Source organism: Pseudomyrmex gracilis, unplaced genomic scaffold (assembly GCF_002006095.1).
Source record: "Pseudomyrmex gracilis isolate BER0280 unplaced genomic scaffold, ASM200609v1 scaffold_420, whole genome shotgun sequence".
Classification (NCBI taxonomy): domain Eukaryota; kingdom Metazoa; phylum Arthropoda; class Insecta; order Hymenoptera; family Formicidae; genus Pseudomyrmex; species Pseudomyrmex gracilis.
This window is the reverse complement of record NW_018021004.1, coordinates 18,700-31,099: the sequence shown is the minus strand read 5'-3', so window position 1 is coordinate 31,099 and position 12,400 is coordinate 18,700. Positions and strand designations below refer to the sequence as shown.

Genomic DNA, 12,400 nt, shown 5'->3' with positions numbered 1-12,400 from the left:
CAGGGCTGTGCTCAGTTAAGCAAAATGGAACGAACTAATGGAGGAAATGCAGGAAATACAGGAATTCATTAGTTCCAATTCCTGTATTTCCTGCATTTCCTCCATTAGTTCGTTCCATCTTGCTTAACTGAACACAGCCTAGTATACTATAGAAGTCTGTGGATACAGCCCTGGCCTCTCAGTTTTCGCTCCGAGGTAGTTTTCCTAGTAGTTGGCCTAGGGAAAAATTGTTATGTGCTACCCCTGCTCACAGGCTCCTGATGCGTTGTATTCGCATGCGCCAACTTTGCTATTTCCGGTTTTTGACACCGATTGCGGCTGGGCGCGCTGTGAGTGTCTTTTAGCTGAATGATTGAGCGTGGCTGGCTGACGGAAAGAAATCTGTTTTCATCTGGTCGATCTCGCGCGCATCTGGAAAGGATCTGCAATGACCGAAACGTTGCAACTGCGAGGCACGCTCCGCGGCCACAATGGATGGGTCACACAAATTGCAACTAACCCGAAATATCCAGATATGATACTGTCGTCTTCTCGAGGTGAATACACGACATATGATTTTTTCTCTCGTTTTTTAGTTACAGAGGAGTGCGGCCGGAACAAATCTACGCGAACACATGTTGTAACATATAAGTACATATATATATATATATATATATATATATATATATATGTAAACGCGTAAATATGTATTTTTTTTGGCTGTATTATATGTATGTGTATGTGTCTTAAAATTGAATTTGATAATTTTAGTTAGATCAGTATTTCAAACATAGAAAATAGTAAAACTTCGTTGTATTTGTTGATCTTCTGCATATATTAAGGTACTTTTTATAAGAGAGAAAGAAAGAGATAACTTTTTTTGTTTTGTACACAAAAATAAAATATTCAATAAATATATTTCAAGTACAATTTGAGATAGTAACTGTCTACTTTCATATTTATCGAAGTAAGACCAATATCGAGTATATATATATGTATTATTTTTTGTCTATATATATTCTAGATAAGACAATGATTGTGTGGAAACTTACGCGTGACGAAGCTAATTATGGTATTCCACAGAAGCGTCTGTACGGTCATTCTCATTTCATAAGCGATGTAGTTCTTTCTTCCGATGGTAACTATGCTTTATCTGGTTCATGGGACAAAACTTTGCGTCTTTGGGATCTGGCAGCAGGTCGTACAACTAGAAGATTTGAAGACCATACCAAAGTAAAACTTGTTTTTTAGCACAATCTGTGCGATTGCTTATTTATGTATATTTTTATGCATTTTGTTTTAGCGGCGCATACTTATGCGAAGTTTGACTGTATATTGCGTTATTGAGTGTTTATGGATTTTATATTTGTTACTAGGATGTTTTGAGTGTTGCTTTTTCTGTGGACAATCGTCAAATTGTCTCCGGTTCGCGAGACAAAACAATTAAACTATGGAACACATTGGCCGAATGTAAATACACCATTCAAGATGATGGACACACTGATTGGGTCAGTTGTGTACGTTTTTCTCCCAATCACGCAAATCCCATTATTGTGTCTGCAGGATGGGATCGTGTTGTCAAGGTAAAAAAATAAAGTGTATATATAAAGATTTATATAATTTGAAAGAGGAAATAACGCAAACTATCTTGTGAGAGTGATGTATATTTTGTAATTCATGATATATACATATATATATATGAGTGTATACGGATATGGGACTGATATATATATTTTACATAATTTTTGTTAACATAATTAGACACGTGATTTATTAAATAATTCACAACTCATATTTTGCAGGTGTGGAATCTAACAAATTGTAGATTGAAAATTAATCATAGCGGTCATACGGGATATCTAAACACTGTTACCGTATCACCTGATGGATCGCTCTGTGCGTCTGGCGGGAAGGTATGTTAAATATATATTTTTTAAATTATCAAATCTGATTGTTTATATAGATATACACGTGCGTGCGTAAAAATACGTACATACATGAAGAAAGTACGACGTTAATCGTTTTATATACAAATTTTCATTATTTTTTTTTTGCAGGATTGTAAAGCTATGTTATGGGATTTAAATGATGGGAAGCACCTTCATACTTTGGATCACAATGATATCATTACGGCTCTGTGCTTCAGTCCAAACCGTTACTGGCTCTGCGCAGCTTTTGGACCGTGGATAAAGATTTGGGATCTCGAAACTAAAGAAATGGTCGAGGAATTAAAACCCGAGGTAGTATCGGCTACCAGCAAAGCAGAGCCTCCTCTATGTTTGTCATTAGCATGGTCTACAGATGGACAAACGTTATTTGCTGGATATTCTGATAATACTATCCGTGTATGGCAAGTTTCTGTGACCAGCCGATAAATTTTATATGTATACGCTATATATATATATAAAAAATAAAATTTCGATAAAAACTTATTTGTCTTTTTTTAAGCGTACATATTAAGAGCCGTCTACAATGGAGAGTTGTAGGCCGTAATAGTAAGAAATTGACCAATCACAGACAAAGTACAGAAGAATAATCGATTGTGATTTGTCAATTTCTTACTGTTACGGCCTACAACTCTCCGTTGTAGACGACCCTTTAGGCATCGTCTATAAGAAGAATTTAAGACTTAAGCTTCAAGAAGATATAAGATTAGTTTCCGCTATGTCCGATTTTAACTTATCGATCGATCGTGAGTCACGCGCGATTGGTCATTTCAGTCGATCGACCAATATGATTGGTAATTCGAACGGAATAATCGACCGAACTTTCTTATTGTAGACGACGCTTTAAGCGCAAAAATGCTACCGTGATTGGTGAATTTTGAGTCAAAGAGAGAAGCAAATCGGATAAAAGTGTGAAAAAGAGCGTTGAGCGCGACGCGCGAGATACCAGCTGGCAGCCAATAGCTTCGGGCTTTCTGGTAGGGAATATGCGCAAAACGGACGAGTTTTCGTCTGCTCCGCGTTTATTTTCTCGTTTTACAGTGTACCGATCCACCGAGTCAAAACTGTGGTAAACAAATCTTGTCCACAGTTAATTTATAATTTTTATTATATTTAGTAGCACTTTTCTTCCAGTAGTTGTCATCTTTCGCAACTGGCGACGGGGAACATTTGCAACTTATTGTAGAATGACTTAAACATATCGGTAATTACTCTTCTTTTTATAGTGTATTAGTTTGGACTTTGTGCAAAAGTGTTTGAGAAAATTACTCGCGCGGAACGAGGTCTCAGGAAAATCGTGATAAATAATAAAATTACGCGCTTATTTAATTCATTTTAATCTAAAACAAACGAATCTGACCGAAAAGTTTTCATTTCGCGAAGCAAGTTGTCAAGCGTTCAAATTGACGATTGTTAAGGTTAGATTCTATTGGGAAATCTGTCGAATGGGATAGTGTCGCTGCGCACAAGCGTGATTATTGGAACTTGCGTGCGGTATTTTCGGTCTCTCGTAGGTACTTGAAGATTTTTTCACTTCAAAATGCGTTAAATATAAGCGTAATTTTAGTAGAAGAAAAAACAAAAATATCAATCACACTTAGGAAAAAAATAAAAAAGAACCCCAAGATGAGACGTATGTTGTTACCTACCATATATGTATACTAATATGAATGTATACTAATCAATTGTTTTCTGTGTATATTGCAAATAAAATTAAAAATCTTATTGCTTTTAACAGATATGGAGAAAATACACAATGGAGACTATCTTTTGGTTAAAGAAGAAATAAGGAAGAAATATGATTCTAGCAAAGACATTAATCTTGAGAAATTTGAAGCTGATATGGGTTGGACGTGTTCGCATAAGACCTATGATCTTGCGGAAGAAATAGCAAACATGAAAGAAGAAGTAAATCCGCTGGATAAGATTTTGGAAAAAAGTGTTATCAAGAGCGATTTTGAAAATTTGCATGTTGTACCACCGTACGAGTTGAGCAAACGTCAGTTAGAAAAGCTTAAACAAAAAGAAAAAAAGAAGGCAGGAATCGGCGCGGGATGGTTTAACATGAAAGCGCCTCGAATTACGCCAGAAATTAGACACGATCTTGAAGTGTTGCAAATGAGATCGGTGTTGGATCCTAAACGCTTCTACAAAAAAAACGACACAAAAGCGTTGCCGAAACATTTTCACATCGGCAAGGTTATTGATTCGCCATTGGACTTTTATTCGTCGCGTCTCACGAAAAAGGAGCGTAAGAAAACTATTGTCGATGAGCTAATGGCAGATGCCAATTTTAAGAGATATAACAAATCCAAGTATAAAGAGATTATTGAAGAGAAGAAAAAGACACACTACAAAGCGTATAGACACGCAAAGAAACTTAAAGGAAAGAAAAGGAAATAGCGTTGCTATTATTTGTACGGTACAAAACGTGCTTTATTTTATTGCGGTCTCAACGATGGCGCACGTTTACAAATTTTTCTTTAATACGTGTAATGAAAATTGTACATTTATATATATATACACGTGTAGAAAGTAGACAAATTTATCTCAAGTCATTCCTCCGGTAATTTCAATAGTTGTTCCATTTATGTAAGAACTCTTGTCAGAAGCCAGAAATGTAACGACCTCTGCTACTTCCTCTGGTTTTCCCATTCTTTGCAATGATATTCTTTTTGTAAACATTTCTTTAATATTATCCGGTATAACTGCGGTCATGGGAGTTTCTATGAAACCAGGCAGTACCGCGTTTACTCTGATTCCAAACCTAAAAATGCATTTATTTTGTAAAAGATGTGCCAAAACTAATGAAAGATATTTTAATGACAGATTTCATTCGCGGAACGAATTTTAAGACGAAAGATCTAATACAGAAATGTGGCCAAGTTTATAAATCTAAAAAACGCATAAAATCGTGCATAGACGACACATACTGTCCAAATTCCATAGAAGCGCTCTTTGTCATTGCTATCACTCCAGCTTTTGAAGCACTGTAATTGCTTTGTCCAATATTTCCTCGCGCACCGATAATGGAACTTACATTGATGATAGAAGAATCTTTGGTTGCGTTCGATTCTATCATTGCTCTAGCGGCAGTTTGCATGATCATAAAAGTGCCCTTCAAATTAACATTGATTACGTTATCAAAATCGTTATCACTGAGTTTCACCAAAAAATTATCACACGTTATTCCCGCTGAATTAACAATGATGGAAGGTGGTTTCAAAAATTGTCTCGTGATTTCTCTAAATGCTCCTTCGATATCATCTCGCTTGGTGACTTGTAGTTTCAGTGCTATATGTCTGTCACCTGCGATAACGAATGTAATATATATTAACGTTAATTTTTTTATTACGTTATAATTATAATAAGTACAAGTTGCGTGTTTTAAACATATAAGGTGAATGTCAAGTGCTAATTTAAATTCGATATCACGAGTGATAAAGAAATATTGTCGATTATAATTGATTCTTGTAAAAAAAAACCTTTCAAAGTAAATACAGTTTCTTGAGCGGTGTTGATATTTTGATCCGTTGCCACAACATCGGCACCTTCTCGGGCCAGAATTTGACATACCGCCTTTCCGATACCGCTGCCAGCACCTGCAATAAATCGAGAGAGAGAGAGAGGGAGAAAATAACGTATAAATATGTTTGTTTAATGTAGTAGTTGGCCAAAGCCGATCAATCAACTGTTTTTGTATTTTCTGCGATAATTATTTGGAGAAAGAGTTGTGTGTGTGTTATGGATTATATATTAATTATAATTTTATCAATCCAAAAAATTATAAAACGTTCTTTTATTAAATACTAAACTCCTTTACAAACCGGTAACTAAAGCAAGTTTTCCAGCTAGGTGCTTTGACATCTCGCGACAATACTAGTCGTTGAAATGTTGCGCATCGTCTCACAATCAACACTGCGTGACTTGCACGATATAAAATTGCGATAAATAGATAATTCGGTCTCACGAATTCCGATCGAACGTTAACCTTAAATCGATCGATCGTGTCGACGTGATTGGTCGTTATCTCAAACAATTAATGCGATTGGTCGTCTATATTATGTGATCAAACAAGTAATCAAACATCAATCATTAAATAGCAAAGAATACGTGTAAAAAAAAATGTGTTGTGCGAAAACGCACGGGAAAAAATCGTTCTTGTGTTCTTTTAATATTTTCCAAGCGCTAAAGAGTGAATTTTGTAAATTCATTGATCGAGTCGATCGCACGTTACGTGCAAACGCAGCTTCGCTGTGCGATGGGATGGTTGTTGCATTTGCGCGCGTAATACGTGATTGATCAATCGATAAATGAAAATATTCGCCCTCAAATTCAGGTGATTTCGCGAATATACTAGCAATATTATACTAGCGTGTGAAAACAGTTGCCCAGTTAACAGAAATCAACTTTTCCGTTGCCCGGCGACGGTGGGCGACGGTGTGCACCACCACATATACCACTGACGTCAAAGCGTAAACGTACCCGCAGTGACGTCAGAGAACGCGCAATACGCAAGTGTTTACGGAAAAATTGAACTTGAATTATGTATGTATCGGGGCGGCAGCGCGTGCGTTGCGTCGTCGATTCGATGCTGCGAGAGATAGTGAGCGATTGCGAATTCGCAAGCGGATGGTCGACCGGGACGATATACGACTCTCTCGCGCGCGATCGAGACGTATAACGAGGACCTAAATTTAAACGAGTCTCACAAACTTCTTGCGAGCGAAGAAGCGCAGTCGCATGCATACGTTCGAGCGTAGCCCGAGTTTTTCCGTCGAAAATTCAAATCGAGAAAAGCTCTTTGCTTTGTGTATTCCCGCTTGAGAAATAAATTACGAACGAGACGAGTTTCCACAAAGAGCTAGTGGTGTACAAACGGAGCTTAAAATATATATCGAAGCTTGATGATCAAACCGGTTAAAAACATTCTGGAAAAAATAAAAAGTACATAAAAAACGATTTTACGTCTGGCGTTGGAAAGCGTTTGGAACACTGTCGCGTCTCACATCCAACATCTTTCGCAATAACGAAGAAATAGAGAGAACAGGCAAATTGTGTAAATCAAGGATCGGAGGGAGGCGTCGTATCGTAGCGACGACACTGGCAGCGAACCGAAGCGCCGCGGTTCTCGTGCCAGTTTTATGTGTCGGGGACAGTTGGAGGCCGTATTGCGTACGCATCAAGTTGGAGATTGGGTTTACAACGTTGAGGGTGGACCGATGACCAGCGCTCATCACAAAAGAGAAGTAGGAGAGAGAGAGAGATAAATACATAAATAAATAAATAGAAAAAAGTATCGTATGACACGAGTGGCGATTACAGAAAAGTTGAACGTGGTGACAAGTGCACGAGCGAGCGGAGAGCGCTGTCGCGACATGCCGCGAGCGTCTTTGCAGCGATTTGATTCGGCGAGTAGCAGCACCAAGAAACGCAACGGAGAAGAAGGAAGGAAAACGACGTGCAACGACGACGTGGTGAGAAGCGAGACAAAGAGCGTATAAGGTGAGAGAGAGAGAGAGAGTGTGTGTGTGTTGTGTGTGTGTTGTGTGTGCGTGTGTGCTCGCGCGCGCGCGCGTGTGCGTGCGCGCGCACGCGCACGTACGCGTATGTGTGTGTATAAGAACGAAGAAGGCGACGCGTTCTTTCTCGTGCGAGAAACGTTCCCTCGACTTGCAGGTAGCGCGTACACGGGCTACCAAGGTGTTCCGAAGCACGGCAGCGGTGGCCCAGGATGCTGCCCGACGCAGCGAGAAGATGGCCGTGATAGGCGAGCGCAGGTATCACTCAGCAGCGGTCTGTCGAAACGCGTGCACGGAGTTGTTTTCGTGTCGTAGGATCGACGATCAGATCGAGCAAACGATCACGTCACCCGCGGTATCCTCGTCCACGGCGTTAACGCACCGCCATCGGCACAGAAAAAAAGACAGTCACTTGCCGCCACTGTTGCGGCGGTACGCGATGACGTCCTCACGCCCGGAAAGCGGCCTAGAGTCCGGTGAAGTTAGCGAAACCGAGGATTGTTGCGTAGCGGAGACGGATCCGCTCTGCAGCGAGCTGTGCAACATACAGAGCGTGATACATGTCACGCGGCAGAACATCAACGCTCTTAACAGTCGCTTCGCCAGCATGCAGAATCCACCCTCGATTTATGTCAAGGAATATAACGAACTGACGAGTAAGTTGCACGAGCTCGAATTCAGAAAGCAAAAACTAAACGAACTGCTGAACGCTGAAAAAATCAGCTGTGGTGTTTTCGTATCAGAGACTGAAAATTTAACGCGAGAGAGTTACATCGGTGCGGAACTGACGTTTGAAAATGTGTGCGCGATAGAGAGCGTGAATGAGGCGCAAATATCGGGAGACATCGTCGACGATGCAACAGCAGCGACAATGGATAGTAACAACGGAGAACAGATGATGGAAATCGACATCGGAGTACAAGAAACCAATGTGCGTATAACAGAGAGCAACGATGGAATGCAAATGACCGAAAGTGAGAGTGGAATGCAAATGGCAAGGAGCAATAACGGTGCGCAAGCGATGGAAAACAACACTATTGCGCAGTCAACAACTGTGAACAATAATAATGGGACGCAGCAGAGTGCGGAAGGTAACAACGGAGCGCACGCGACAGACACTAACAACGGAACGCAGACAGATGTGCACATAGATAATATCGCAGCCACGAGCCCGAGAACACCAGTAAAATCTCTCAATACGTTGAGGGCGCATTTACCGAATCAGCAACGTACCAGTGTACAAGTGCGGGAAGGGCTTCCCTTGAGAGACGCATTGGCCAAAGCTATGAAACTTCGAAATCTCACACCTGAAATGTGCGCGGTTTACATAAAAGGTATGGAGAATTCCAAATACTTGATATCTTGGGACGCGGATATCTCCAGACTGGAATGCGATGAGATATCGGTGGAAATTCTTGACAAGTTTCCCATAACAACTTCTATATCGCACAACTATGTGCGTAAGACGTTCTTTTCGCTAGCGTTTTGCGAGTGCTGCAGAAAATTGCTCTTCCAAGGATTTTATTGCAGAACGTGTAATTTCAAGTTCCATCAGAGATGCGCGAACAGCGTGCCTTCTCTGTGTCATCAAGCGCGTATGCAGGATGTTTATTACAAAGCGTTGCTCGCACACAATCCCGAGGCTACTGCTGGAATTTTGCAAGTCCCCTCGAGTTATCCTCCTCCCTCGTTGCCACCGTCGAGAGAGAAACCTCCGCGTACCTTGGGTCAGCAGGACCGTTCGAGCTCGGCACCTAACGTCTGCATCAATACGGTCAAGCCGCCGATCGGTGATCCTTTTCTAGATGAGTCCAGTAGATCACGGAGTTTGGGTCGACCGCCTGGTGCTATTCCGAATCTTGTGTCTAGTAGTCCAACAAAGCACAGTCAGTCAACACAAGCTAGTCCCACCAGTACTTTAAGATCGAAGCGACCGAGAGCAAGATCCGCCGACGAATCCTCTTCGAAGGTATTTTTAGCTCCGAGAGAATCTATCGAGGATTGGGAAATCCTGATGGATGAGATTCTAATGGGGCCGCGCATTGGATCGGGTTCGTTCGGAACTGTCTACAAGGCTCATTGGCACGGACCTGTTGCTGTGAAGACGCTCAACGTCAAAATTCCTACGTCCGCACAGTTGCAAGCATTTAAAAATGAGGTAGCCGTTCTACGGAAAACCCGGCATGTGAATATCTTGCTGTTTATGGGCTGTGTCAGTAAACCACAGCTCGCGATTGTTACGCAATGGTGCGAAGGATCCTCTCTGTATAAACATTTGCACGTCAACGAGACCAAGTTTGAGCTACTGACATTGATAGAAATCGGGAGGCAGACTGCGCAAGGTATGGACTATCTGCATGCGAAGAACATTATTCACAGAGACTTGAAGAGCAACAACATATTCCTTCACGACGATCTCACCGTTAAGATTGGCGATTTCGGTTTAGCGACCGTGAAAACTCTTTGGTCCGGTTCTCAGCAGTTTCACCAACCGACTGGCTCTATTCTCTGGATGGCACCGGAAGTCATTAGAATGAAAGAAGAAAATCCATACAGTTTTCGATCTGACGTTTATGCGTTTGGTGTAGTGTTGTTTGAATTATTAGCTGGTCAGCTACCGTATTCAAATATAAACAATAAAGATCAGATACTGTTCATGGTAGGATGCGGCTATCTTCGACCAGACTTGAACAAATTACGTTCCGATACACCGAAAGCACTCAAGAGACTCACAGTGGACTGTATTAATTTTTCGCGAGATGAACGGCCGATATTTCGTCAAATTTTGGCTAGTTTGGAGAGTCTTCTACGCGGTTTACCTAAAATTACGAGATCGGCTTCCGAACCGAATCTTAACAGAACGCAGTTACAATCCGATGATGTTCTATACACTTGTGCTTCTCCAAAAACTCCTGTAAATTTTCAGTTTGGAGCATTTCCCTTTCATTCTTCCGGTGGAAATATATAAATGTATCGGCTGAGAGACATTGTACAAGTCCGATACATTTTATATGAAAGAAAAATATTTAAAATATTAAATAATATAACGCGAGATAGGAAATTATCTTTAAAAACAATCTATATAATTCTTTCTCATTATACTTTGATTATAACGTAAATCTTTGCTCGATGTCGAATGTGATAACATTCTTTTGTGTAAGACAAAATTTGTGAAAACAAAATAAACTTTATATATATATATATATATATATGTATGTATGTATGTATGTATGTATATATATATATATATATATACACAGTTTCTATACATATATATATGTATATATATGTATCTGTAACAAAAGAAAATAAATGTAACTTTTATCTTTAGACACGCTACTTACTATTTACAAAAATAAATTTTCTGAATTTATTAGATACGATACGTATATCATTCGTGTATTATAAAGGTATGTTCAAAATATATGTCGCCAAAATATACACGAATGTGTGTGTGTGTGTGTGTGTGTGTGTGTGTGTATACATATATATTATTCATATATGTATATTGTACGTGTGCATGCGTACGTCACTGTAGTAATCTGTTAATTTTGTGGAATCCTTATGAAGGATGTAAAACTAACTTATAAACTACATGTAAGAATAAACGGCATTTAAGTCGTCGCTTATCTGTAAAATTTTTCTCCGAAATGATTTTTGTATCAACTTTCTTAATTTTGTCTTTCTTAAGTATGTTCACACAATTGAAAAACATCTTTTTATAGTGATTTATAATTAATCCGTAAGAGGATATTGAGCTTTGTAATGACGAAATCAATGCGCAAGAAACATAACAAGATTTTAATAGCGCGTAAAAAATTTATTTAAGAAAGAATTACGTTTATATGCGCGATATATACTCAATAGAAAGATTTTGCTAACTTTTAAGAATATTATTATTGATTTACAGAGTGATCGAGATTTTTCAACGTGTTATAAAAGTTTTATTCGACAAATCACGTGTTTTAAAAGTATTTACTCTTAGATATTTTAAATATTTTTGGAAAATACAGTCGAGAGAAGAGAGAAGCTGACTTGTAAAAAAAAAAAAAAAAAACAAATAAAGTAAGAAAAGCAGAATTAAAAAAATATTTTATCTGTTTAATAAAACGAAAGAATTATAAGCTTGAAAGTTATGAATAGAAGCAACATTTTTTTTAAGAAATATAAACGTTTATTTAAATTTTTATTTTTGTTGCAATATATTTTTCTCATATATACGTTATAGTCACATTAATACATATCTAGTATCTGGCATATAGTTCAATATATTATAGTTCTGATTTGCTAGAGTAAAAGAGAGAAAGAGAAGGAGAAAGAAAATACAACTATAGAGAGTTTCTTCGGGCTCTTCTGTAAAATACTTCTCGATCTTTCGCTCTCTTTTTCTCCTTCCTCTCCCTCCCTCCTTCTTTTAATACAATTTATATATTACGATCTAATATATAGATATAGAATCGTGTGATACACATAATAAGATACACTTATTAAAATCAACGACGAGACGCGAAGATTACTTATTATATGCACTTTGAGAAATTCTTTTACGAAATTTCTACCTTAGAGACTTTTTGTTTCTCTTTCTTTGTAATAATTAACACGATTACCTCACGCATTAGTAATAAATTTAAGTTTTATATTTAATTGTTTGAACAACGAGAAAGAAATATGCGCGCGTAGATGTTTAATTTTATCAATTTATATTTAATTAATACAACGATATGATTATAAAAAAAATGTGCGATGCGTGATATACATTTAGAAGCTTGTAAGGTAGCTTCGTAATTCAGGAAAGCGCGAGTTTCAGTTTAAATCAATCTGAGACACGATGCAATATTATAGTGTTGAACAATTCAGTTATAATATACATACTGCATGTACTACCTTAAATATTTTGTAACGATCAAACATTTTTCGGATAACGCGTATCACAACGCGTATACACGTATGTGC

At 38.6% G+C, this 12,400-nt stretch overlaps 4 protein-coding genes across 6 annotated transcripts; 3 read left to right on the top strand and 1 right to left on the bottom strand.

Moving 5' to 3' along the window:
• The first annotated feature begins 301 nt into the window (after window positions 1-301).
• Window positions 302-2,411, top strand: LOC109860594 (guanine nucleotide-binding protein subunit beta-like protein). The gene is made up of 5 exons (XM_020439807.1): window positions 302-536; window positions 1,004-1,212; window positions 1,356-1,562; window positions 1,782-1,892; window positions 2,037-2,411. Exons 1-5 carry the CDS (start codon window positions 428-430, stop codon window positions 2,352-2,354), a joined length of 954 nt encoding a protein of 317 aa, XP_020295396.1. The 5' UTR covers window positions 302-427; the 3' UTR covers window positions 2,355-2,411.
• Window positions 2,412-2,897: 486 nt separating this feature from the next.
• On the top strand, window positions 2,898-4,347 carry LOC109860597 (deoxynucleotidyltransferase terminal-interacting protein 2). 3 transcript variants are annotated; one of them, XM_020439811.1, is made up of 2 exons: window positions 2,898-3,129; window positions 3,664-4,347. In XM_020439811.1, exon 2 carries the CDS (start codon window positions 3,666-3,668, stop codon window positions 4,326-4,328), a length of 663 nt encoding a protein of 220 aa, XP_020295400.1. In that variant the 5' UTR covers window positions 2,898-3,129; window positions 3,664-3,665; the 3' UTR covers window positions 4,329-4,347. The 3 variants fall into 3 exon arrangements, with proteins under 3 accessions (XP_020295400.1, XP_020295401.1, XP_020295399.1); XM_020439812.1 differs by lacking the exon at window positions 2,898-3,129 and adding an exon at window positions 3,156-3,439; XM_020439810.1 differs by lacking the exon at window positions 2,898-3,129 and adding an exon at window positions 3,447-3,558.
• A 42-nt stretch (window positions 4,348-4,389) lies between these two features.
• On the bottom strand, window positions 4,390-6,372 carry LOC109860596 (estradiol 17-beta-dehydrogenase 8). Its single transcript, XM_020439809.1, has 4 exons — window positions 5,753-6,372; window positions 5,411-5,527; window positions 4,859-5,234; window positions 4,390-4,692 (listed from the first exon to the last, which is right to left on the bottom strand). The coding sequence occupies exons 1-4, from the start codon at window positions 5,790-5,792 to the stop codon at window positions 4,476-4,478; spliced, it is 750 nt and encodes a 249-aa protein (XP_020295398.1). The 5' UTR covers window positions 5,793-6,372; the 3' UTR covers window positions 4,390-4,475.
• Window positions 6,373-6,427: 55 nt separating this feature from the next.
• Window positions 6,428-10,622, top strand: LOC109860595 (raf homolog serine/threonine-protein kinase phl). The gene is made up of 3 exons (XM_020439808.1): window positions 6,428-7,174; window positions 7,251-7,430; window positions 7,605-10,622. Exon 3 carries the CDS (start codon window positions 7,683-7,685, stop codon window positions 10,413-10,415), a length of 2,733 nt encoding a protein of 910 aa, XP_020295397.1. The 5' UTR covers window positions 6,428-7,174; window positions 7,251-7,430; window positions 7,605-7,682; the 3' UTR covers window positions 10,416-10,622.
• The last annotated feature ends 1,778 nt before the right edge of the window (window positions 10,623-12,400 follow it).

Bases quoted from the DNA above. Each gene is read 5' to 3' on its own strand.
- LOC109860594 (XM_020439807.1), top strand. From the start codon at position 428: ATGACCGAAACGTTGCAACTGCGAGGCACGCTCCGCGGCCACAATGGA. The intron at 537-1,003 runs GTGAATACACGA...TATATATTCTAG, and splicing joins GATACTGTCGTCTTCTCGAG to ATAAGACAATGATTGTGTGG. The intron at 1,893-2,036 runs GTATGTTAAATA...TTTTTTTTGCAG, and splicing joins TCTGTGCGTCTGGCGGGAAG to GATTGTAAAGCTATGTTATG.
- LOC109860596 (XM_020439809.1), bottom strand. From the start codon at position 5,792: ATGTCAAAGCACCTAGCTGGAAAACTTGCTTTAGTTACCG. The intron at 5,528-5,752 runs GTTTGTAAAGGA...GATTTATTGCAG, and splicing joins AAAACTTGCTTTAGTTACCG to GTGCTGGCAGCGGTATCGGA. The intron at 4,693-4,858 runs GTATGTGTCGTC...ATGCATTTTTAG, and splicing joins GCTTCTATGGAATTTGGACA to GTTTGGAATCAGAGTAAACG.
- LOC109860595 (XM_020439808.1), top strand. From the start codon at position 7,683: ATGGCCGTGATAGGCGAGCGCAGGTATCACTCAGCAGCGGTCTGTCGA.